Source organism: Pollicipes pollicipes, unplaced genomic scaffold (assembly GCF_011947565.3).
Source record: "Pollicipes pollicipes isolate AB1234 unplaced genomic scaffold, Ppol_2.1 Scaffold_7261;HRSCAF=8764_pilon_pilon_pilon, whole genome shotgun sequence".
In the NCBI taxonomy this organism is placed as follows: domain Eukaryota; kingdom Metazoa; phylum Arthropoda; class Thecostraca; order Pollicipedomorpha; family Pollicipedidae; genus Pollicipes; species Pollicipes pollicipes.
In genome coordinates this window covers 6,772,314-6,798,275 of record NW_023597054.1, presented here as the reverse complement: position 1 = coordinate 6,798,275, position 25,962 = coordinate 6,772,314, and the positions used below count along the sequence as shown (strand labels likewise).

The following is a 25,962-nucleotide window of genomic DNA, read 5'->3' as shown; positions in this document are numbered from 1 at the left end:
CCCGGTAACGTGCGAGTAAATTGGTGGTGTGCCGTAAAATGAACCGATCCGAGAATTTTGAATAAATGTGGAGAATTCTCCGACTGGTCCGTGTGGTGTGTGTTTCATTGCGGCTCTTCTCCGACAACTCGTATGTACCTGGCATTTTCCTGTCGTAACACGGACAATAACAGGCTGCTCCCCGTTTGCTTGATCGTCAGCCTGCACCGATTCTTTTCATGAGTGTCGCTTTCAACATGGCCTTACAGCTTCCACTCTTGTTTCTCTCCGTCCCCAATCCAGGACGCGAGCCGATGGCCAGCGGGTGGGTTGTTCCAAATCCCGATCGGCGCCACAGTCGCCATCAGCATTCCGGCTGACGGGAATCCGCTTACCGTTCCCGCCGGCGTGCCCCACAGAGGAGACAAAGACCGCCCTGGAGCCGCCATGACCTGAGGATTCATTACGGCAGGGAACAGCGTTGCCGGGAAATATGTGCAGAACTCATTACAGAAGGAGACTGCGCACGCTGTTGGCGCTCCCTCGGTCTCAGGTCACTCTCCCGACGATAAGATGAAAAGGGAGCCGGCCCGAGAGACTGTGTACCTAGAAATGGTGATGAGTGGCGCGCTGTAGTATCTGCGCCCGCTGGAGACTGGGGACGATGTAGCTGCCGTATAGCTGCCGGTGACGAGAGTCTATAGCTGCCGGCGGCAAGAGCCCCTAGCTGCCGGTGGTGAAAGTCCATAGCTACCGGTGACGAGAGTCCACAGCTGCCGGTGACGAGAGCGTATAGCCGATAATTGCTGTTGGTGGGAGTCTAGCGTTTGCGTAGCGCCGGGAGTTGGCAGAAAATCACAGATGCTCATTACGCCAGAGTTTGAGGTTTAGAGATATTAGTGTCTCGGGGATGGGCTGTGAGGAGCTGTACGTCTGGTCCTTGACCGCCAGTATCCAGTTGCGTACACTGCAGGCCTCGTGGCTTGCTCTTTCAGCCGAAAGCTTGCATATGATGATGAGTCGGGCTTTGGGACGCATCGACTTCCATGGTAATATGGCGTCCATAACTTGCTTTTTATCTAACAGATCGCGAAAAAGGCACGGAGAAAAAGGTTGCATCCGATATATGGCATGGGGTTGTATGTCTTCAAGACAACTAAAAATATGACCGTTATTTACTACGCTCCAGTCGTCTCCCATCATACCATGGAGCGTTTGACGATGGACCCTGATCCAAAATGGCGCATGCGTTCCGAGGCGAGGTGGGCACAATCCATCAAGACATGTCGTTCGGTGTAATGATCCCCGCAGCGAGGACATCGCGGTTGATCTTCCCCTTATAACAGGCATCGCTGAGTTGCGTATGTGTGTCCTATTCTCAGGCAGCATAGCGTCACTTCATCCCGCCACACCTTACGAGCGCTCAACGCCCAACCGGGTGCTTTATCTCTCTGTTTATTGGCAGCATGCGCATCTCAATTTGCTTGTCACTGCTTCAACATGAATGCGGATACTATTCCATGTAGGTCGTTGGCGGAGACGGTCATAGTAAGGATGCCAGTTGCGTGTGTGGCACGCCTTGTTGCGAAATTAATTACTTCGTTACCTGATGTGCCAACATGCTCGGTATCCAGCAGAATACCACCTGCTTCGCGGATCGGGACGGTGTAGTAAGAAGAATTAAAATGTTCTGAGCGATGGGAGGTGATGAATCCAAATCCTGCAGTGCCATAAGGCTTCTAAGAGAGTCCGATAAAACTAAATGTTAATCATCACTGTCAACTTCTATGAAATGAAGTGCTTCGAGAATGGCTATTGGCTCGGGCGTGAACACCGATGCGTGACCAGGCAAAGCAAAAGGCCGTGTGACAGAACCTTGCATAAAAGTGCATCCAACACCGGCACTCGCTTTCGATCCGTCCGTGTAGGTCTTCTGTGTTCGGGGTATGACGCGATCATCTTCAAAGACCTAATCCGGAAATCGTCCGAGGAACGTCCTACTCTTGTTGAGATGGGAAAGTGAGACATCCACCGCTGGTAGGTAGAGTTTCCGAGGAATTTCCCAACGATTCACATGCCGTGTGCGAATGCCACATTCCTATAAAAGTACGAATATTCTCACACCGACGGGTGCGACCTGATAAGCTTTCCCAGTCAAAAACATGCGTATTTTTCTGCGCGAAAAGACTCGCTTGTATGTTGGATGATCAGGAAATCATGCCATCTTACACGTGTATCTCATGTCCAGTATCTTTCTCCTTGTGGGCAAACGGGGCTCACGGGCCTCAACAAGGGGGTTTGCTGTCGGAGAGGTCCTGAATACGTCTGTCGTGATGCGTGAGGCGGTATCATGTATCGTGTTCAAGGAAGGCTTTACTGGCTTAGAAGCCCCGTCATAAAAAAGAAGCATAATCGAGCTCGAATCTGATAGGAGAACGGTGAAAGAGCAGGAGCGTTTTCCTGTCCGCACCATATGACGTGCGTGTAATGCACCTCAGGGCATTCATGGTTTTAAAACGCTAGGGTCGCAAAGCTTTTATATGGTGTTTGTAAGTTAGACGGCGATCAAATTGCACGCCCAGGAAACGGACCACGGGCTCAAATGGGACCGTTTCGCCATACAGTCGAATCGCTACATCCTGGCAGCGAGCACGACGGCGACAAAAGTGCATACCCATTGTTTTTAATGCAGAGAAACGAAAACTTTTGAGCGTTGCCTTTCTCCCCAGACGTATTACAGCTAGTTTCAACTGACGCTCTATCGCTGAGGTTGGAGAAGAGCTGCACCAGATTGTAAGATCGTCGACGAAAAGCGAGCGACCAATGAACTGAGGCAATGCTTTCCCGACGTCATTGATCATGAGCGCAAAAAGCGCGACACTTAAAACGCCACCTTGGGACACACCGTTCCGTTGTAAAAACGATCAGAGAGCTGATAACCAACACGGACGCGGAAAAAAACGCTCTGCTAAGAAATTCTGTGAGAAAAAACAGCTCATGCTACGACGAATACCGGGCTTAAAAGCCGTCATAAGGATACCATGCCGTCATGTGGTATCGTAAGCCGTCATAAGGATACCGTCATGCCGTCATGTGGTATCGTAAGCTGTCATAAGTATACCATGCCGTCATGTGGTATCGTAAGCGCCCTCTCTGTCAAAGAAGACAGCTCCCACATGGCGGCGCCGGTTAAAATCAGCACGGACAACAGTGTCCAAGGTAAGAAGATGGTCTAGCGTGCTACAGGGTTTCCTAAAACCACACTGAGAATCAGTCAGAATGGCATGTTTCTCTGAAGACCACGAAAGGCGACCATTGACGAGCCTCTCCATCAGCTTGCACTGTGAATATGTAAGAGAGATGGGTCTGTAGTGAAGCGTATCTTTGCCGCTTTTACCTGGCTTTAATAGGGGAACCACAACAGCTTTTCGCCAAATGTTCGGAAATTCGCCTCGTCCCCAAAGACGATTAAAAGTGGTTGAAGAAACGTCCAGTACGCAGATGGGTAGCTGTCGGATCATGTCGTTATGTATCTCGTGAGGACCCTCTTATACGCTCCGAAACCTGCCATCAGCAGCCCACAGCTCAACCATTGTGAATGGCTCGTTGTAGGCAAGCTGCACAGAGGTGGAAAAGCCCACTGGACTGGCCGCATGACACGTCTTGCGCAGGAACTGGGGATCAACGTTACCGTCTCCACACCGTTCCGCAAGCGCACGACCGATCTCGTTGGCGACGTCAGCGGGGTGTGAAATGTCCCGCCCACCAACCTCAAGGACCGGTGGAGGAACCGCGGAAAACTGACCGGAGATATGCTTAATCTGTGACCATACTTGCGACACAGGAGTGAAACGATTTAGACGTCCCGCGTACTCTTACCAAGAAACGCGCTTTGCCTTCCGGATTATACGCCGGGCCAAAACTCTAGCCTTCCCAAATGAAATGAAATTCTCGGTTGTGGCGCGACGGTCAAAGGCCCGGAAGGCAAAGGTCTGCGTGCCCAGATAACAGCTTGGCACTAGCCGGTCCACCACGGCACCGGGGTGCGACGAGGAGCCCCAGAGGTCTTTGGAATGCTTACGTTCGCTGCGCGTAAAAGCGCGGACGTGAAGTGTTTGATCGAGTAGTTTGCACCATCTGCGGACTGTGCGCTACTTTTCACCGTTAGCTGAGACTCAAACTCACTCCAATCTGCTTTTTTAAAGATTCCGCCGTCGTGGTCGAGGGCCGAGGACCACCCTGTCGCGGTACTACAACCCCGCTGGGAAATGGCCGCTTCCCAAGGGCTCGTCGGTTACAGCTCACGCAAAAAGTTGCGTGAGCTGCGGGCTCACCAGGCTCAGGTCCAAAACCGACGTCTGACCTGACGGTAACGTAAAATGTGTCCGAGATCCCGTATTCAAAACACAGAGCCACTCCTCGTGAATCAATTGTTCTAAAGTACGTCCCCGCACGTTGCCCTCATCACCACCTCAAACGGTACGGCTCGCGTTGAAATCTCCCAAGATATCAAAGTGGGAGGGAGCTCGGCCATCAGCTGTCTGAGCTATGCCAATGGAAAACTGAGCCTCGGTGGCAAATACAGGGAACACAGGGCTACAAGACGATGACTGAAATGTAGGCGTGCAGCGATAGCTTGGAGAGAGGTTTGTAGCCTCAGCTGCTACGCAGACACACTGTGCTATACCGCCAACAACACACCACCGTGCGCCACAGTGTCTGCCAGCACATCCTTTTTACGTACTGAGTATTCTTTGATGGTGCAGCAAGAATCTGGTGCAAACTTTATCTCCTGGGGGCAGGCAGCAACCGGACAACGGTTATAAGTACAGCGTGTAAATCCTGGGTATTGGCTCGTTAGCCTGTACAATTCCATTATAGAAGGACATGTAAAAACCTGGTTAAAATATTAAGCTTGAAACTTACGAAACTAAGGGAAACATGGGCTGCGTGAAAAGGCAACGTAAAGCTGTTACAGGTCGTAAAAGGGACTAAGCCGACTAGAAGTGGTTCTCTGCACCAGACGAAGGGCCGAACTCCCTGAAGTGTACCCGGGGGTGTACACCTCCACTTCGGCGCAGCCTCCCGTCTGTAGAAGGCGAACGACCGTCATTCGGGCCTGACTGAAACTTGAACCGCGCCCGCAGACTTTCTGTATCCGTCGGCCAGCCCCCACGGCAACCCGCGCTTAGCGGGATGGCCCGTGGCGGTAGGAGGATCCGTCCGCCTCGGAGACGACGGCGGGGTCGCCGGAAGGTGCCAGGGACTGAGCAGGTGCAGCGGAAGATGGAGGACGCGGCGGGGACCCATTCGGGACGGAACAAGCGGCGGCACAACACGCCTCCAAGGCGTGGAAGCGCTCCATCCTGAAGAGGACGACACCCACCAGCCACCCCAGAGGGAACCCCGCACCGCCAGCCACCGCCGGCACGGACGCCCCGGAAGACCCCAAGGGAGGAGACTGCTCGCCGTCCCCCGCTGGGGTCGATGAATCGGTAGCCCCTGCGGACCGCCTGGCCATCCTCGCCTGCTCGATCAGACACCTGGCCTCGCGGGCTCTCCTCTCCACCTCACCGCGCCGCAAGGCCCCCATCACTGTCTCGCCAGGTGAAGCTCGGCTCGTAGTTGTTGAGAGAGACGCCGTGGTCGGCGCTTCTTTTCCAGCACGTGTCTGGTTTGGTCGGGAGGGGTGCCCATCCCGACCCCGATTAACCAGAGTCCACCCCTCTCCCTCCAGCGTCTCTCCGACCGGGGAGGTCGGTGGCACGGGGGCCCGCTGCGGCGCAGCTATCGGCGGTGCGGCGGGTGCCGCGGACACAAATGAAGCATCCGAACCCGCCGCCGGTCTGCAAGTCAACCCAAATGACCGGAGAAGTCTATAGACTGTGCCAGCTTCATACGGTCCGAAATGATTTCACGATGAACCACACTTGAGTGGGAAGGAGTCACTGCACTTATGTGAGGCACTTTGGGAAGTGAGCTATCGTAAATCTCCCGTGCCTCCCGGAAAGAGATACATCGGGAGCACTCGATGGTGATAATCTCTTTTTTTAGAGTACACCGGACAAGCATGGTCAAATGTCGTGTGCGGGATCTGGCTTTGTCGCAAATCACACATTTCGGTGGCGCAGCGTTGCAGTTCTCGCTAGTGAGGTCAGTCCCAGCACATTTCCCACAAGACGGTTCGTTCCTGCAGTAGGGTTTTGTATGGGCCAAAGCGAAGACATCGAAAACAGCGCATAGGGTTGAGAATGTATAGACGAACTTTCCTTTCTACGTGACCGACGACTATTTCTGAAGGAAAATCCATACGGTTTAAAGTAAGGATAGCACTGTTCGTCGGGACCAGGTGCTCCCCTCTTCTGACCCTGATCCGACGAACTTCCACGACACCGAGACCAGACAGAGCATTCACGATATCCTCCTCGCTGACACCCTCCAGGTCAAAACAGTTAACGTTCCCACGAGAACAGATCGGTTTTGTGAGCCGTCACCGTGATGGACAGAGTGATGTATCTCCTTCCATCCTTATCTCTGACCGCACATGTGGATAATGTTGCTTTCATTGCGTTTTCCGCTTCCGCTTCATTAAAAAAGAAAAAATCCTCGTCGATCGCTCCATTCCTAAGCTTATCACGGCGCGTCACCTTGTCAAGCCGATCACATCCGCCACGCCGCTGAACGGGCGACAGACTATGCAATTCTTTTTCATTGCTGGCAAGCACGAAAATCCTTGGGCAAGACTGAGCGGCCTGCCCAGTAGTCCCCAGTACTCTCACTCTCCCACATCTAGTCTGCTGCAACGGGGCGGAAGGGGAATCAGTCCGTGGCAGCGGCATTTCACTGATCCCAAAAGGATTGCTTCGTCCCTCCGCCGAAACAGAGGGACGGTTGTCCATCGTCGTCAGCCGAGCCGTTTGAGCTAAGGTGTTTCCGATGGGGTTGGTTGAAGGAAAACCCATGCAAGTTTTTCGAAGCATTCGGCAGCGGGGCTCCCCAACCACCACGGAGCCCGACTCGGGGACAGTCCAACACTCCCTCCGGAAGTGGTCGCCGCCAGGACTACCCCGGTGCTATAACGGGCGAACGACGCCTCTGACACGGCCAAGTGTAACCGAGGAGGACTCGCCCCGTTCTGACCGTGGTTCAGCGTCACCGCCTGACCCCTAAGCCGCTGAGCACGGCCAGGCACCCCAAGCAGAGACCCGCACGGAGCACCCAGCCGCAGCGCGAGCGACAAGCCGCTGGACCCGTATGGGGCCCCACGAGGTCCACGCCCCCCCCCCCCCCGGATATCCTGGCCAAAGTGGAATGTTGGAACGTGAGTGAGCGACATTCGTGACTGACCCGCACGACGCGCCCCTCAGCCACCAGGATCCTATCAACCCGGGGACGCGGGCGAGGGGACACGGCGACCCCAATAAAAAGAGGATTAGGAGTGATGAGTGAGCCAGATGTGGAAAACTTTTTACAGCGTAACGTTTTAGGACAGCGTAGTACGACAGCGGACAGCGTAACGTCTTAAGTCGGGTGTCATGACAGACGACGCCAAAGTCTCTTAATGTTTTATAATCTTATAGCTATAGAGCGTTTGGCTCCTCTCATGGTAGCAGTAAGCCGTGCGTGTTTCCCACATCCAACTCAATTACGGACCAATCGTAGCTTACTTGTCCGGAAACTAAAGCTTTAGACAGCGTAACCAGGCGTGAGAGCTGTAAACTCGGGAATTGTTTCGCCAGGAATTACCAGGGTTGGGGGTTAAGAAATGGTCACGAATGCGAAACATAATGTATGATCGGCCCACAACTATCAGCAGCCGGGAATGCCGACCTGCCTATAATCAACGCCAAATCGGGGCGAGCGCAGGGCTCCGTAACGCTTGCTTGCGTTACAAAGCGTGCATTATCACAGATTTGAATGTGTAAGTGTGGTAACTGGCAGTGCTGAACTCAATTTGATTATGTGATGGTAGATTTATAGATGTCATGCAAAAGTGTATGTAATTTGTTTCACTTAACACGCACTCGGGTGGGGGTCAAACTGACCCCCAAAGGCTTTTCCAGAATGTTTTCCGAACGGTGTGACATAACTCCGTCAAATTTTGTATAGCTGTAGAAAATTAAATGGCTGATCGTTTGATGTCATAAATCGAAATGTACATTGTAGGGTAGCTGACCTATGGCAGGTCAAAGTCAGGCTATAGTTTAAGCAAAGCCAATTTCAAGGGGATTGTTCAATCTGATGCAACAACGGTGTGCTCGACGAAGCCATACATCTCTTAGATGCTTTGTTAGGCAATACAACTATTGAATAAGCAACTTACATTGAACTAAGATCTGGTATGAAGGTCAGATTAAGTTCAGAACCAGCCTGCTTTATTACTGTAGGGCTTGCTGTATGGGATAGTTTCTGGTGCTCATTTTCAATTTATTGATAGCAAGAGCCACATTCTACATTTTATTAGAGGTCAGGACAGGCCACTGTTCTAACATGACCCAGGTGAACATTTTGTTTTTAGGAACATACCGCCTAGCGTAATCTTTGTCGCTTATTCCAATGTAAAAGTCAAAGCAGTCTTGTGTGATTTTGGGCACCATGACCTTTAAAAGGTCAAACAAGGTCCTTAAAGGACCTTAAGGGACCTTAAATAAGAATTTAAAATTTTGCTTAGAAACAATTATCTACGTTCTGAGGCACTTTGTAGACCAGCCTGGAATTTGACCTTGTTTTATTTTGTTTGACCCGAAGGTGATGACCTAGGATCTTCAAACTTTGACCAAAGTGAGTTCATGCGCAGGTCAACACACCCTGTGAATTTAGTGTTTTTAGCTCCCTTAGTTCCCGAGATCTCAGGGGTCAAATTAACCCTTACCCGGGCGAAGGGCATCCAGCCGGCCGGCCGGGCGCGTGTTAAATTAGGAATTTGCAGATGCATGTACAGCTAACACATAAACAGTCATCATCTCAACCCGAGGCTACCACTGGTCAGAGTGGGTGCGTTACACGACAAATCGAACGTCGCAGTGATGAGCAGATAAGCTACAGCTTCGAGAGGTTTCACGGACGCCGACGTAACGCGATACCTCGGCATTGCCTGTACGCTATGTATTTCCGTCCGCGGGGACATGAGCTCCAAACTACGACTTCCGACGAGTTGAGCGTCTATTCTCTAAAACAGCCCCGCAAATCAGGTCTCACAAGACATGTTGGGCAATTCAAATTGTCACTACAACCTTCTTCCAGCAGGAGAGCTGCGAGAGGTGGCTCTGTCCGCACCGTCAGCAGCTGGCGGCCGGGCAGGATGCCAGGACCTACCCGGGGTCGCTTTCGTCTCGGCTCGACCCCGTCGGCCGACTACCGGTGTCCGCAGCCCGCCTCGGCCAGCCGGGCCAGCGCGGGGCCGCTGATCCGGTAGCTCTCCCACTGCTCCGTTTCCGAGAGGTTGACCGCCCCGATGTGCCGGTAGAACTCCTTGGCCAGAGCGTTCCAGCCGAGCACGGAAAAATTGAGCCGGACGCAGCCGGCGCTCACGGCCCACTGGGCGACGCCGCCGATCAGACGCCGGCCGAGGCCGCGGCCGCGCCTGGCCGGCGTCACGTACAGGTCCTCCAGGTACACGGAGCGGCCCTGCCAGGTCGAGTAGGTGAAGACGTGCAGCGCCATGCCGAGCAGCGCACCGCCCCCATCCAGCACGTGACAATTGAAGGCCGGCGACCCGGCGGCCGGGAACCCGTCCGCCTCCAGACGCTCCGTCGTCATCTCCACCGCCTCTGGCATCTTTTCGTACTCGGCCAGCTCCTGGCAGTGGGAGCCCGGCTGTCAGGTGTCAGCTGCCGAGGATGGATGTGAGGTGTCAGCTGCCGAGGATGGATGTGAGGTGTCAGCTGCCGAGGATGGCTGTGAGGTGCCAGCTGCCTGGGACGCATGTGAGGTGTCAGCTGCCGAGGATGGATGTGAGGTGTCAGCTGCCGAGGATGGCTGTAAGGTGCCAGCTGCCGAGGATGGATGTGGGGTGTCAGCTGCCGGGGACGGGTGTGAGGTGTCAGCTGCCGAGGATGGATGTGAGGTGTCAGCTGCCGAGGATGGATGTGAGGTGTCAGCTGCCGAGGATGGATGTAAGGTGTCAGCTGCCGAGGATGGATGTGGGGTGTCAGCTGCCGAGGACGGGTGTGACGGGTGGTTAGGTAGCGCCAGGAGAAGTAGCACATCAGTCCGAATAACGTTTGTCGGGCTGCTGGCCCACATCAAGTGGTGCGAGTCTTTTTCAAAAGCAGTGTCGAGAATCTATCCCAGTACGTTGCCCAAGTACAATCTATCCCAGTACGTTGCCCAAGTACAATCTATCCCAGTACGTTGCCCAAGTACAATCTATCCCAGTACGTTGCCCAAGTACAATCTATCCCAGTACGTTGCCCAAGTACAATCTTTCCCAGTACGTTGCCCAAGTACAATCTTTCCCAGTACGTTGCCCAAGTACACTTAAATGTCAATGTCCGCCCGTCACAAGACATTCTTATTCTCGGCCACAGATCGTTATCCATGTAATTGCGATGCAAGTCGGTGAAAAAGGCTTGTTAGCCTTACCTTGATCAGAGACATGATCTGGGCACAATCTTCCTTGACTGCCTGCCTAACAATCACGTTGCCGTCCGCCATAATGCCGTCTCGGTCCTAGCTGCTCACTGCCCAGCTGAAATACACCGCCGTGTTTCAGGAAGCAGTCTGCACCGCTCAAACACGCCGTCGTGTTATGGGAAACAGTCTGCACCGCTGAAACACGCCGCCGTGTTACGGGAAACAGTCTGCATCGCTGAAATACGCCATCGTGTTACGGGAAACAGTCTGCACCGCTGAAACATGCCGTCGTGTTATGGGAAACAGTCGGCATCGCTGAAACACGCCGCCGTATTATGGGAAACAGTCTGCGCCGCTGAAACAAGCTTCCACAGGAAACACACGTATTGCACCCTTACACCTAGAGCGTTTTGATGAAACCCCTTCTGATGCTTGCAACGTCTTAGCTCGTTTTCTGTTCCGGGGTCTTAAATTATCAGCTGTTGTGGACGGAGGGACTGCGGATGACGTTACATTCTGTAAAGTGACATCATAGCGCTGTCAGAAACAAACGGCCACAAGGCATTGGCCAAGCTTGTTACTACATTCCGTTTCAGGGATGCAGTTTTGTATTCAGTGGGACAAGTTTCAGAACCCCCCCCCCCCCCCCACACACACACACAACACACTTTGTTGTTAGTCTACCCGCAGCTTAGAAACAGAAGTGAACTAAACCATATAGAAATTGGATAACGCACTGAAATAGAGTAGTTTGAGTTATGGTCGCCGGGCTCAGGCCCTTCTCTTTACTGGTTTTGCGAAACTTCGCCTTTGCTCTATTTCAAGCAGTGCGGTGACTTACTGGCTTCACTTTAATGTTCGGCACAGGTGAGGTCGGTTACCGTCCTCCTACAATTCCCCACTCGCTGGTCTGTTGGCTGCATGTGAGAAATAGCCGATCTGACCTGACCCATGGGAAAATTTTGTGGTCTTTGGTAAATGCAATGCAAAGATTTTGCCTGGCATTGCACTACGTACGAATTTCAGATGCACACACAACATCCCATTGGTCTCCCACACAAAAATGTTGCGCTTGATCCTGAATCTGTTGTCAAGTCCCCAGATTCTCAATCGTCTGTGCGATATTATGAAGTGGCTGCGGGTTGTTGCGGCACAGCTGAAGGGGCAAGGGTGTCCTTGGCACTGAAGAGCTCGAAAGGGGCGAACAATCCAGTATGACCAAATATTTCAGCCAGGACGACTTCTCTCTCCACCGGGACTGTAAATCGCCGATGGAAAAGGGGTTTTTGATCTTGGATTTCTTGGAAAGGAAATCGGATCTCTTCAGGAATAGTTATGGCGAATACCAGGCTTGCTGTCGTCCGAAACTCCAGTAGGACGAATGGGCATGTCGAAGAGACGTCTATGCAACGCAGGCGGTCGATTCTTTAGCCGATTCATAGAAGCTAATGGTAACTTGAAAACCTATTTAGAAAGAATTTCCCCGTCTTTTCAAATGCTTAACACACATATGGATGCATCATGTTCTTCGGCGACAGGTAGAAGATGTTTATGTTAAAAAGCCTATTGCCCCTGCTGTACCCAATACCGTGTCTGATACCATGCATTTAAGATACAAGTGGCATTACCATACATCCTGCTAACGAGTGTATAGGACATTTCAAAACCGCATCATCAGTTGAAATACGAATGCGAGCATGAACAAAGACATAATTATTGCTCAAGACAAGAGAATCAAGGAGAATCTACAAGCATGCACACTTTGGGTGTAACGAGGTTGGGCGTAACACGTCAGTGATTTAGCTACAAGACCAAACCGTGCGTTGCATCTCGACCACAATTTCTTGAAACGAATAGTCCGATGCCTCTTCGCCTTGTACTTTCTGCGGTGTTGCACAAGGAGCTCATTTCAATCACTTGGAATTTTATATACTTTGGTAATGCCCGTGGTTGTTGCTCCGCGGAACTTTGCTCAAAGCTTTGCTCACCGTTTTTAGGTCTATGATTCAAATTCTGTCTGGGAAAGAGCGCAAAAAGATTATACCCAGAAACTACAATAGCCCTACCGAAAAGTATTTGTCATCGAGCGTGTAACATTTGGGTAAGATCGTTTGCTCACAGATGCCATGCAGTAAATGTTGTTGCAGGCCGTTGTGTCGTCGTGCGGCAGGCCAGTGTGTCGTCGTGCGGCAGACCAGTGTGGAGGCGACGTCCCGCGCAGGGGTGTATTCGTACCAAATTAAAGGAGCACACTGATACTCCAGTCAGGGCCAAACGCCTAACCCCACATTACTGGAGGCGGAGCGACCAAGCGGCGACTATATGTTGCCCTAGAGCCCGTTGGGCAGCAGCCAATCGTATGCTAGGGTAGGGGCTGGCCACTGAAAGCTCGTCAGCGCCCGCAGGGGGTGGATGGCGACTGGCGCGGCAGCGGGTGACGCTGACGCCACTATTAAACTGCCATCGCCCTACATCTAGCCTGGATAGAAGTCGTGGTTTTTGACCGAGCTTTACGTCAGACCCGACGGGTTTTTACGGGCTACGCATTTAAACAAGCGGACTAATGCATCCGTTTGCTAACGCTCAAATTTCGAAACTATTCAAAAATCAAAGTGGTTGTTTTGTGACGTAAAACTTTTTTGGGTGACTTCCAATCAGGTGACGCAAAAAAGCTTCACACGAGTTTGCGTTTGCTTACCTCAGAAACAAGATGGTTTGAAGAATTAAAAGGCGATAGCTGTGAACTTCAGGGAATAATCATGTAAATGACTTCCTCTGCTCAAAACCTCGATGCAAATGCAGAAAAGTCTCTTCAAATATGCTTTCCTCAGATTTTTTTCCAGCGAAAGTTTTCGTTGCCATTTTGCAATAGCTCGTTTCTGCAACGGTGTTAATAGTGAATGATGCCTCTAGAGAGGTAATGATAGCCCCCTCTGGAAAAACTGTTTTGTTACCCTTGTCCGTAACATGACAGAAATGGCATGGTGCCGATCGTCCTGGAGGAGAGCATGGTTAATGGTAAGCATAGACAGCGGCACATATTTCTGGCAATGGGGAACGGGTTAGCGATGGAGGATCTGGGGCAGCTCCGTACTCTAGAAATTCTCTCTTTAGCTACTCAAACTTGTGCATGCATTATGGCCCGGAATATAAAAGTTTATTGCCTCCCTTAGTCCCTCACCGGATAGGTATGGCTTTCAGCTGCCGGTGAGTATAGCCGCAGTTGCTCATACCCGTACAATATAATAATCTGGCCCTTGTATGTGCAGTGCTATATACGACGAACATATCCTTCTATGAATCCGTGAAGAGCCGGCTACCATACAAGACAAGCAGGGAATTGCCACGATTCCAAAAGTTTAACGAGTATGCTGTATTATCCCAATCGAGTTACTAGCAATGGTGTAGCCAGATTAGTACTCGTCACGTTCTGGGACTCTGTAAAACAGTGAAATGACCATTAAAAAGTTGTTTGCCTTCTGTAAGTACTTGTAATTTTAAAATTATATTTTTATTCGATATCATAGTGTCCTAAGCCGTTGTGCGTTACCCGTGTCAATCATATCAGTTGCTAAAGGTGTCAGTTATCATCCAGCATGGTAACAGCTGGCATCGTTATTGTGACCCACTTTTTACCTTCCCTCATGTTTTATTAGCTAACACTTGTCATTCTAGTTTAAAACTTTGGAATTCTCATGTTGAAAGCATTAAACTGACGTGAAGTCTTCAAAGTCGCACAATATGGTCAATATATTGCGTTGTTGGACAATGCAATCTGATAAACTGTATAAGCACTGAAAAACAACAGACAAAAGGGCGTGGAAGGTAAACAGTGAAATAAAATCTATTCCACATGCTAACAACCAAACCAAAAGCATAACTACGAGCCCTGGAGCAGCCAAATTACACTTGGTTGTCACTGGATACTATCATCTTACTATGAAAACAACAACATGCCCTGTCGCGGAGCCACAAAAGATCGGTGGCTGTGCACGCCAGCGGACGAAGGTTCCCGCTTCAGTGATAAGGAGTTCATGGTGAGCTTGGGCTAAAGATGAAACAGTAGTTGATACAGAGTGCCCTTGGATGCATGGAAGGCTCTGGACCACCTGTGTTAAGTCCGTGCGTCCAATTCCATTGAAATGTGGGTGCAGGGGCGGTGTTACAGCGCGAGCATCACGACGCCATGAAGTCCGCGCACCACGTGGTTTGACGGAAGGGTGGATAGCTGGCTTCTCATACGTTGGTACTGGGTACGAGCCCCGGGGTGGGCGCATTGCTCCGCCCATCCGTCAAAGACAGGCCTCCTGGCCGCTGGACAGAGACGGAGTCAAAGTGACGTGTGGCGCGACGTCAGAGCGCGGTCGCAGTCCTGTCTGCCAAGAACGCCGTCGGTGAAATTGCACGATGAACTGTTTCGTACAATTTCGTACAAAAATCCCCGACTCATTTGGAGAGATGGAATCGGGGATCACGTACCAAGCTTTGTGTGAGGAGCGCGGCGAACATAAAACCATGCATACTGAGCATTTGCATTATTATCTGCGGGAAATTGTGCGAGGTAAATTCTGGGGCTGACTTTACGGAGAGCATGGGGTAAAAATGACATGCTTTTATTACAGAGGGTGAGAGCTCATGCGGGATTGTCTTCAATGTCCCTTATGTCATCTAGTGCAAGCAGTGTTTTAATTTCACTAGTCAATTTTCTCCAAGTGGTGGAATCAAGTCGACGACACAGCTTAAGAAAGTGCATATTATGGGACGTGATCTAGGAACCTGAACTCGGATGTGGACCTTTTGAGAGGATCAAGTCATCGATCCCGAGCCTGCAATGCTGAAACCCTGTCTGCAATAGAATGCAGGTACAAACTGGTTTTATAGTTTATTTTTTGCGGTAGTGTCGTACAAAAATGTCTTCACTTCCCCTGTACTCTCTACTATTTATGCTTGTTTACATTGCAATGAACTGAGAAGATTTACCACAATTTCAAAATATTCCGCATATCTTGACCTATTACCCATGCAAAGCCTTTAGCTGATGCAGTCAGTTTTAGAGGACGTATGGGTGGTACAGGAGGTACAAAGAAGCTGAAAAGAGGTACAGGGGTAAGATTATGGTACATTTTGGTTCGGGGTTCAACTCGAATTTCACCATATGCCTTCTTAGTTGTAGTTGGAAACTGCCATCGTAGGGTTGAAGGAGTGATCTGGTCCTAAAAAAGCCCATAGTTCAGCTGTTTGTATTATTGTCGCACGCGATGTACACCACGGACCGGCTAGGTCTCCAGCTGGCCGGGGCGGGGTAGACCAGAGCTGAAGTTATGGAAAAGTGGTATGTCTAGTCCAGATCAGTCAAGGACCCAGAATAAGGCCAGTCAGCTTGTCGGCCAACAATCACTCGGTCTAAGCGGTGCCCGGAACAGCAAGACAATCGGCAGCCCCGGAGCAGGCCAGCGGCCCCCACATGACCGACGGGCTTTCTTTTTTATTCGGGATCTCCGAGCTTTAAGACCTTATTCACCGTCTTAACCTTCAAGATCCAACCCCCCTGTAATATCTTTACTCGAAGTACAGGAGTTCTGCAAATGTAGCTTGGCTTACCATTAATCAAAGACCGTTTTCCAAGACCAAATCGAACCAGTGATTCTGGCGATATCACAGGCAGGAGCAGTACCCGCTCCTACACAATACTATCCACACGATATCGCGTACAGACTGCGGTGAAGTCGAAAACGCACGGCGCCGTTGCTGGGCTGGCAAGATAAGTTAAAGGGAATGTTCCACATTTGTATGGCGTTTTGAAATGAAATAGCCATTTTCAGGACCTTTTGATGCAGTTCACGGTTATTTCCCTTTTAAGACCTAAAACGACCTGGTTCCTGAGTTACACGCCCACAAATTGCGAAAATGTTTATTTGAAGCCTATTTCAAAGTTGCCTCACCATTAATGACGTCATAGAAACGTCATGCGATCGTGGTTATACTACAGGCTGTTTTCTGCTTATAGTCAAAGCGGTATGGCCGCTGGTACATTCGCAAAAGCGATGATGCGGCACGTATGATGATGCGGTGCGGAAGATGATTGGCTGTTAGCAAGATTTCGCTGCTGAATGCGTGTCCCGAACGCAAGCGTGAGCACTTTCGCGTTGTGTGGCACTCGTCGTGAACGAGTCACTTTCCTTACTTTTAGGCCACAGGTCAAGGTTATAAAAAAGAACGCCACTCTCTGAAAAAGCACGGCACCCTAAAAACGGACACTCTCCCGAAAGCTATCTAAAAGAGGACGCAGGCGGCAGGACTGTCTTTTTTCCCCTGCTAGTCCTCCGTCTTTTTCCCCTAGTTTTTTGTTCTTGAAGGAACTTCGTGAGCCGCATTACCATGAACTCCCGTTGGGACTTTGTTTTGAAGGGAGGTCATGGTGAAATGCGGTGTTATGACTGAAAATCTATGCGGAGATTGCGAGAAAACCTGCAATTTGATAGTTCTGCGAGCTGTGCAAGTGTGAGATCACACTTGCACAATTGACAAAAAAGTGTGACTCGAGGCTCGAAATGTGTGTGATCACTGGTGGTGCGTGCAAGTGACTTGTATTGATCCTGGTTTGATGGGGAGTGTGCGTGCGAGATTCCTATCTCTGAGAGAACATTGTTTTGGTATTATTTAAGTCTACTGACTTCCAATAAACTGTGGTACATTGATACCTGCCTCCACCTTTATGCCTGTGTTTGGACATGACAAAGGAACGCTGGCAAACTAAGATAATCACTAGCACTATGTTGCAGGGATGTTCAAAGGGAAGCCGGTACTTCACTTTGATCTGCGATGCATATCAGCTTATTATATATTTTTATATATCTTATTGTTATATATATATATATATATATATATATTACATTTATCTTATTATTATATATGGCTTATGATATATACATATATATATATATATATATATATATATATATATATATATATATTATATCAGCAATTCATTTTGGCAATAGGGGCTGGTGCGTGCAGCTCATTTACACGCGCCCGGGTGGTCGGCTAGATACCCTTCGCTCGGGTGCGGATGGGGTGGGGGGTCAATTTGAACCCCCCTGAGATCTCAGGAACTAAGAAAGCTAGAAACACCAAATGTACAGGGTGTCTTGACCTGTACGTGAACTCACTTAGGGCAATGTTTGAGCTTCCTAGGTTATAACCTTCTGGTAAAATAAAGTCAAACAAAGTCAAATTCCAGGTTGGTCTCGAAAGTGCCCCCAGAACCTAGACAACTGTTTCTAAGCAAAATGTCAAAAGCTCATTTGAGGTCAGTGACCTTGTTTGACCTTTTGAATGTCATGGTGACCAAAATCATACAAGACTGCTCTGAGTTTTGCATTTGAATCAACGACAAATATGTCGCTAGGCAGTATGTTCCTAAAACAAAATGTCGACACGGGTCAACTTAGGTCAATGAACTTTTCTGATTTCTAAGGAGTTAATGGGAGATTATGATGCGGTTCTGCTGTCAATAAATTCGAAATAAGCACCACAAACTATCCCATACAGCAAGCCCTAGAGTAATAAATCAGATTGGTTGTGACCTTGGTCTGACCTTAATACCTGACCTTGGGTCAACGTAATTTGCTCATTAAATGTTTGAGGTGCCTAAAAAAGCATTTCAGAGATGTATGGCCTTGACAAACACTCCGCTGTTGTATCAGATTGGACGATTCCCTAGAAATTGCCCTCGCTGAAATCATGGCCTGACTTTGACCTGCCACAGGTTAGCGACCTTACAAAATACATCCATTTTTTACGTCAAACGATCCGCTATTTGACTGTCTACAGCTACGCAAAATTTGGCACGGCTACGCCGGGCCGTTCGGAAACCATTCTGGAAAAACGTTCGGGGGGGGGGGGGCGGTCAATGGACCCCCACCCGGGCCCGTGTTAATGCACATGCTCAGGACAGGCTCACATTATATAGCTTTGCAAAATCGTCCTTCCCTAAATAATTAGGAAAATATAGAGCTGTATCGTTACTGATGCACATTGTTCTGCCTTTACAAATTTTGTATGCAGGCGACCATTGCTCGTGAGTCATCAATGTCACAGTCAGTGCAACTTGCGTAAGATGCTGGGTGCTGATAAAGGTGGAAACGCATTGCTGTTGGCGCCTTGGATAGCGCTTTATGATATTTTATCATGAGCCTTGTGCACGCTGGCAGCTTTATGACTTCCTTGCATTTTGCCCATCCAGCCATAACTACATGCACCTGTCATGCTTCTAGCCTTGTGCAAGGTCAGCATTTTTGCAATGTCATTTCACCACATTTCAAATTTTCCTATTATTTTTTAATAAAGCAGCCTGATGGATGCATCATGTTGCATGACTGTGGAAGTGAAATATGTGTTTGCATCTTTCTCACCTACCTTTTGTGGATTCCCAAACCAGGCTGAGCAAGTGATGCCACTTATTGGTTGTCTAATTTGCTGAAAATGACTTGTATCTTATATTGTGTGTTTTGCTCAATCATATGTCAGATGGAGAGTCAATGCAAGAGAGGATACATTGTTCATTACGTCAGGCCACAGTACATCACTGAGATGGTGCCACAGCTGTTGACCAGTGCAATTACACAATGTACCACATTGGTAGACTACTCTGTCAAGCCTATGAGACAGCAGCTTATAGTTTATAAATGACTGGTAACAACTGATTTAACAATGCCAAAGGACTAACAACAGCATGAATGCCATTGCACCACAATAGTTATATCAGGGTTAACCATTAATTACACAAATAATTCCAAGCAAGAACATAAAAGTCCTAGCCTAGCCTTACCATCTTTACCACAACAATAGCAATGCTTTGACAATCAATTCATAGCAACGTTACAACTTTATTAACTCTCGCATGACAGCGCATTTCCAGATACGAACAATAAAGAAAGTAACTACTATGCATATCACATGATATCAATGTCAGGACTACAGCACTGCAGGCGACAATGGGCGACAATAAAGTATTGACAATATCAGCAAGAGCACAGCAGCGACAGCAGCAGCACAGTATGTCGTGCTTTGATATTGATATTCTGCCATAAAAGCTCTCGATCGTTGAGTTGCGTATGTCAAACAGTCCACCAAAGCTTTTCTTACGGCCAGCACCAAGACCAAAAATTCACAAACAAACCAGCCACAAATCCGCCACCCGACGCAGCCTCCGCGACGAGAATGGCCAGTTGGCAACAGCTTTCATGTTTCGTGGTATTGGCAAGGCAAGGCATGACCTAAAGGTCATGACCTAGGAAGCTCAAACTTTGACCTAAGTGAGTTTACGTACAGGTCAAGGCACGCTGTACATTTGGTGTTTCTAGTTCCTTAGTTCCCGAGATCATAGGGGGGTCAAATTGACCTCCCCCCCTCACCCGAGCGAAGGATATCTAGCCGGCCACCCGGGCGCGTGTTAATGAGCTGTCCCTAATGCCAAAATGAGTTGCTGATATAAGGCACGCAATGGATTTATTGTATGCTGTAATACCTCAATAGGCTCAAAATGTCGGCAAGATCCTAATGAAGTACCAGCTTGCCTTTGTACACCCCTGCAACATAGTGCTAGTGATTCCTTTACTTTGCTCATGTGTTTCGAAGCATTCTTTAGGTCTGGCTGCCAGATGCTGCCCGGCGTTGCTGTCGTCACAGAACTATTTCATGACGTCATCAAACAATGACATAATGGGGCGTATTTTTACAAACTTTTAAATTTTACTACTTAACGTCGCTTTTGAGCCTCGAAGGCTTACCAATAGTTGGAAATAAGCTTTTCCCCTCATATCTGATGCGTGCCTCAATATCTTCAAATCTGGAACATTCCTTTTAAGTGAGAAATAATGCTAGCGCCCGCGTAACATCGGATATAGTCAAGCTTATGTTAACACGCACCCTGACGTTGTGTTTAATACGATGCGTTCAGGTGGGGATGGCAGGGTAAGTTCGACTGCACTGGTATATCGAAAACTAAACTAAATCAACAAAAACTGTTACCCCAAACTCTCAGCGTACATAGGGCGCCACGTGAGCTCAGTGCGAAATTTTAGTGCCTCTGGATCGTGACTTTCGGGTAAAAAAGGTAAAATAAGATCAAACATGAGTTTGATATCAGAAATGCCCTCAAACCTCCTGATGGAACCAGCTTTAACCCACATATTCTTGTGAGCAAAAGGTTAATCGGTGTCAGATCAGGTCAATCACCTCATCTAACCTTACTTCAAAAATGATTATAAACCAGGGATATGATGATATATGATGATATTTACCTAAATCTATCACAACTACTCATGTTTTTCCGTGCATTAGCGAAGAACATTATTCACATAGATAAGACATTAGCATTAGCCTTATTCTTCGGAGAAAAACCAGGAGAATGAAGACATAGTTGGGTTGATATTTCTGCAACATGTCTTTATTGAAACAGTAGCAGAAGTAAATTACTTCTGCAATTGTTCATTGTCGTATTGTCACCGCAACATTCATTTTAACTAGGCTAACGCACCCTCCATGATTTTTTTAGAACATTTTTGGCATTCAGGATAGTTCAGGCAGTTCTCTGACATTTCATCTCCACCTTTTAAAAGGATCTCATACCATGAGCGATCTACGAGGAGATATCTTGCGAAAAACCTCTGGCTCAGTCAGAAGCATAAGCTTGGAGTACAGGATACAGCTGATCGACACTCACACATACCCAGCTCAAAGGGGATGAAGGGGCTGTCGATGTGCTTTAGCGACGACTCTGCTCTACCACACTCCCTCGAACGTCAACAATGGCCAGTAACTGTTTGCAATTAATCGACACCACCTCCACACGACTGAGGCTTCTGAGAAGTTTGGAGGCTCTATATCCGTGACCTTTCTAGGACGATTAAGCAGTCTCCAAGATAAGTCTAGACGTTTCGATTAAGGAAAACAGTTGACGATGTTGTGAAGTGTCGTGTGATGCGAACGAACGACATGGTCAGCTCATCCCAAACACCTTACAAAATGCATGCATGCTAGGTTACAAACGTGGTTGATGAGTGCCTGATGAGTCATGAAAAGGTCAAAGGAAGTGAGCGCTTTCGTTATAAACAATTTTGTCGTTATTTTGCGACTTATGTGGCATGTGTGATCATGGGCGCCGCAATATGAAGCGCCGATTGTGGCAGGGGACAGGGCAGCGCCAGTCTGGTAGCACCGGGATCAAAGCCGCTACATAATTGCTTGTCGTGGGCGGCCGTCTGGCAGCTGAGCTGGCCCGCGCCCCGTCACAACCGCAGGCCAGCCGGGCCCATTAACACCGGAGCCGGCTCATGCTATAGAAATGCAGCCTAAAAAACATACTCAATATATTTCGCTCTGCAGCTTCTTGAGACTCGCACCAAGGTAACAATCCTCCCCCGACCGGACGCCGCCAGGCTTTCAGAGTGCTGGTGGTCACTGACGGCATTGAACGTATGCAGCTCGCGCGACTATTAAAGCTGCCCGTATGCATACTCTGCCGCGTTGGCACCATACCTCACGCCAATGCGGGAGATAATAGGATGTGCCCTTGAAAGCGCGGCAAACCAGTTTTCGCTCAAGAGTCTAGCGAAAAGTTAAGAAATGCTTGGCCCTCCCAGCTCACGTCAGACCGTTATTGAGATTTTCGTTGTCCGCCACGGAGCAGTCGGAGTCTTCCAGGCCGTCTGCAGCACTCTGCCGCAGACACACTGTAAGTGGTCAAAGACACACTGTAGGTGGTCAAAGACACACTGTAGGTGGTCAAAGACACACTGTAGGTGGTCAAAGCCGGGCTGACGTTGATGGCGCCGAGGGTGAAATGGCGCCACATAATTTGACTTGACGTCATCTCCAAGGTTTATAGCCCGCAGCCGTCGAGCAACTGCAGTATCTGCTGCAGAAAACCGACAGAAACGCATCTATAAACGGGGCTTAATTGTACAAGAATCGTGTTCCCTTCATCAGTTGTGTGTGTATGTTGTGTCAGGACGTTGATTCGCCCGTGTGGTAACCGCAATATACGCCATGCGGGACTCGCTGCTCTGACACCGTTACGTAATGTATATAAGGGACCTTATGCAACATGTTGCAATTTTTCTCTGATAACGGGTCGTACGGTTCATAACCACAAGGCACACATTGATGATATGACTGTCTGTATGACCCCCAGCCCCCCCCCCCCCCCCAACTGATACCAGGTCATACGTGTGTCATGACCGCCAGGCCCCCTACTGACGCCAGGTCATACGTGTGGCATGACTCCCAGGACCCCTTCTGACGCCAGGTCATACGTGTGACATGACTCCCAGCCCCCCCCCCCCCCCCCCACTGATGCCAGGTTGTGCGCGTGGCATGACTCCCAGACCTCCCCATAGACACCAAGTTATACCTGTGGCATGCCTCCCAGACCCCTCACTGGCGCCAGGTCATACGTGTGACATGACTCCCAGATCTACCCCTCCCCCCCCCCCCTCCACTCATCAAATTACCTGTTTGATTGTGTGAGGCGCGCGTCTTGCTGCAAATGAACCATGAACAGGCCCGTCAGGTTTTTATAAAAGCTCAGGGGATTGAAGGGAGTGTTTCGCATATGAAAGGGTGTTTGACCTGGAAAAGCCATCTTGAAGATAATTCGGTGCGGTTCATAGTGCCGCCATTTTTATTACCCGAGCCCTCCAGTCTCTGAGGTACATTAACGCGAAGTTCAGCAGACTGTTTTTGACAACTATTTTAAGGCTACTTAAGCGCCCATGACAACATAATAAAGTCATCCAAGTTATGACATTTCACTGACCATGCGGCGCTCAAGGTGGGTAGAAATATGATTGTCGAGTCGTTCACATCTTGTGTTTGTGAGCAGGATTTCCAGACATAGCGGTCTTCAGTTGGCCCCCAACCAACGCTATGCAACCAATGTAGTACTTGAACATGAATTACGTTTTGTGTTACATAACGCAAGAGGTTATAAATTTGTTTACTTATTAGTGAATTAAGACTTGTGATCTGATAACTTGAGAAGAGCGTATCACCCCAGCATGTCAAACGCACACGACACTCAGCATCAGGAAACGGTCGGAACTCGAGCTGCAGCTGAACGACATTCGGGTCAGCACACATCCAGCGACGCCGCGGGCCAACTCTCGGGGTGGGGGGAAGAACTTCAAGTGAGTGCCGTTGTACATACCTGTCATAACGCAATTAGTCAATGACGCATTGAGGAGCGTATTTACTAAAAAGAAAAATTTCGCTGTCTAGAGCAGTCTTTTCCACTTAAAAGTATGCCATTTCACATGTGATTTTACTTCATTATATCTTATGCTTGCTTCAATATGTTCAAATGTGGAGCAATCCCTTAAATATTTCACAGACGACAGATCCAAGGTTAAGACTTTGTGGACTGGGTTCTGTATATACCACCAATCAAACCCACCGTTAGACTTTGTGGACTGGGTTCTGTATATACCACCAATCAAACCCACCGTTAGACTTTGTGGACTGGGTTCTGTATACACCACCAATCAAACCCACCGTTCGGCGTCGTAGGATAACATTTCAACAGCGAAAAGCCACAGGCTTTCGACAGGATGTTTACGTCACACTGTGAGTCGGGTCATGGTGTTCAATGTCGCTGCTAGTCACCCTGAATATTGCGTTTCTCGTTTAAACAAGCCAAAAGGTTCCGTGAAACAACGGCCGGCGAGAATAGCGTGACATATGTGCCCACAGTAAAACGTATCAGAATAGCTGCAACTCGACATTTGATAAGCCGAACTGGCGTGAACAAAAAATATATGACAGTGTGTCCATATCTCATAGATTACCAGTAAACAAAGAGCACGACCAGAAGAGCTTCGTGCAGAAACCGTAAAAACAGTATTATTGATGGCCACTAAAAGTAGAGCCGAAAATGTCCCTTCCGAAAAGGCACCAGGCTAGTGGGAGTCTGAAGAGCACAGCATTCTGAGTGGACAAACCACCGAGTTGTCCAAACAGTGCTCACTGAACAACACGGACGAGAGACACGCTCGTTCGCCGCGCGACCAATCGTGGTTTGCCAGAGACAGCTGCGGCAACGCGCTGGCACCTGCTGGCCGGGCCAGTTGGCCGGCACGCGGCTCGCCGTGATGGATGCGCCCACTCGGCAGGCACGCTGCCGTCGGTGGCGCGGGCTCACCGTGCGCGCGCGATGCTCCGTCAGCGGCAGGCCGGCGCGCGACTGGCCGGCCCCGGCCGAGCGCCAAAGCTGGGCCGGCAGACGCCCGTCCTGTCCCGCCACACCAGATCGCCGGGTCCGGCACTAGTGTTTATCGGTTCTGGCGGCCGCTTCAAATGACAGTGGCGGACGTAGGGACCTGTGGTGGCGAGTTTGAAGGCAACGTGGGTGTGTGGTGTGCAAACTGTTCTTGGGATCATATGAAAAAAAAACAACAGTTTGGCCGGGAAGCTCGAAGACCATCCGCTTTTTTCGTTGAAGTTGCGCATTAACCGTGCGATAACGCATCGAAATAAATGCAAACGGGCTTACAACACGTAAAAGTCGTTGAGACGCCATGCAATTTTTGTCTCCCCCCCCCCCCCCCCTATAAGACTGAGGTGCACCGACAGCCATTGCCCCACATTCTGAGTACAGTGAAGTCTCTCAGTGACAGCTTGCTGTAAGATATGGCAACCCATCGGGAAGATAAATGTTCCATTAAGCCGGACGTGCGTGTTGGCGTTCATGGGAGCGCGCCGTGACATGATCTGCTCTGTACAACCTCGGTCCAGGGACACGCCGTGACATGATCTGCTCTGTACAACCTCGGTCCAGGGACACACCATGACATGATCTGCTCCGTACAACCTCGGTCCAGGGACACACCGTGACATGATCCGCGCTGTACAACCTCGGTCCAGGGACACACCGTGACATGATCTGCTCCGTACAACCTCGGTCCAGGGACACACCGTGACATGATCCGCGCTGTACAACCTCGGTCCAGGGACACGCCGTGACATGCCCCGCTCCATACAGCCCCCATCCAGGGACACGCTGTGACATGCTCCGCTCCATACAGCCCCCGTCCAGGGACATGCCGTGACATGCCCCGCTCCATACAGCCCCCATCCAGGGACACGCTGTGACATGCTCCGCTCCATACAGCCCCCGTCCAGGGACATGCCGTGACATGCTCCGCTCCATACAGTCCCCGTCCAGGGACACGCTGTGACATGCTCCGCTCCATAGAGTCCCCGTCCAGGGACATGCCGTGACATGCTCCGCTCCATACAGCCCCCGTCCAGGGACACGCTGTGACATGCTCCGTTCCATACAGCCCCCGTCCAGGGACGCGCTGGGACATGCTCCGCTCCATACAGCCCCCGTCCAGACGAGCGGTCTCG

At 49.7% G+C, this 25,962-nt stretch overlaps 1 protein-coding gene across 2 annotated transcripts; it reads right to left on the bottom strand.

Moving 5' to 3' along the window:
- Positions 1-9,093: 9,093 nt before the first annotated feature.
- Positions 9,094-24,793, bottom strand: LOC119112760 (thialysine N-epsilon-acetyltransferase). Of its 2 annotated transcripts, XM_037237041.1 has the most exons (3): positions 24,755-24,793; positions 10,564-10,669; positions 9,101-9,777 (listed from the first exon to the last, which is right to left on the bottom strand). In XM_037237041.1, the coding sequence occupies exons 2-3, from the start codon at positions 10,633-10,635 to the stop codon at positions 9,334-9,336; spliced, it is 516 nt and encodes a 171-aa protein (XP_037092936.1). In that variant the 5' UTR covers positions 10,636-10,669; positions 24,755-24,793; the 3' UTR covers positions 9,101-9,333. The 2 variants fall into 2 exon arrangements, with proteins under 2 accessions (XP_037092937.1, XP_037092936.1); XM_037237042.1 differs by lacking the exon at positions 24,755-24,793 and having other exon boundaries at positions 9,094-9,809; positions 10,564-10,627.
- Positions 24,794-25,962: the final 1,169 nt, after the last annotated feature.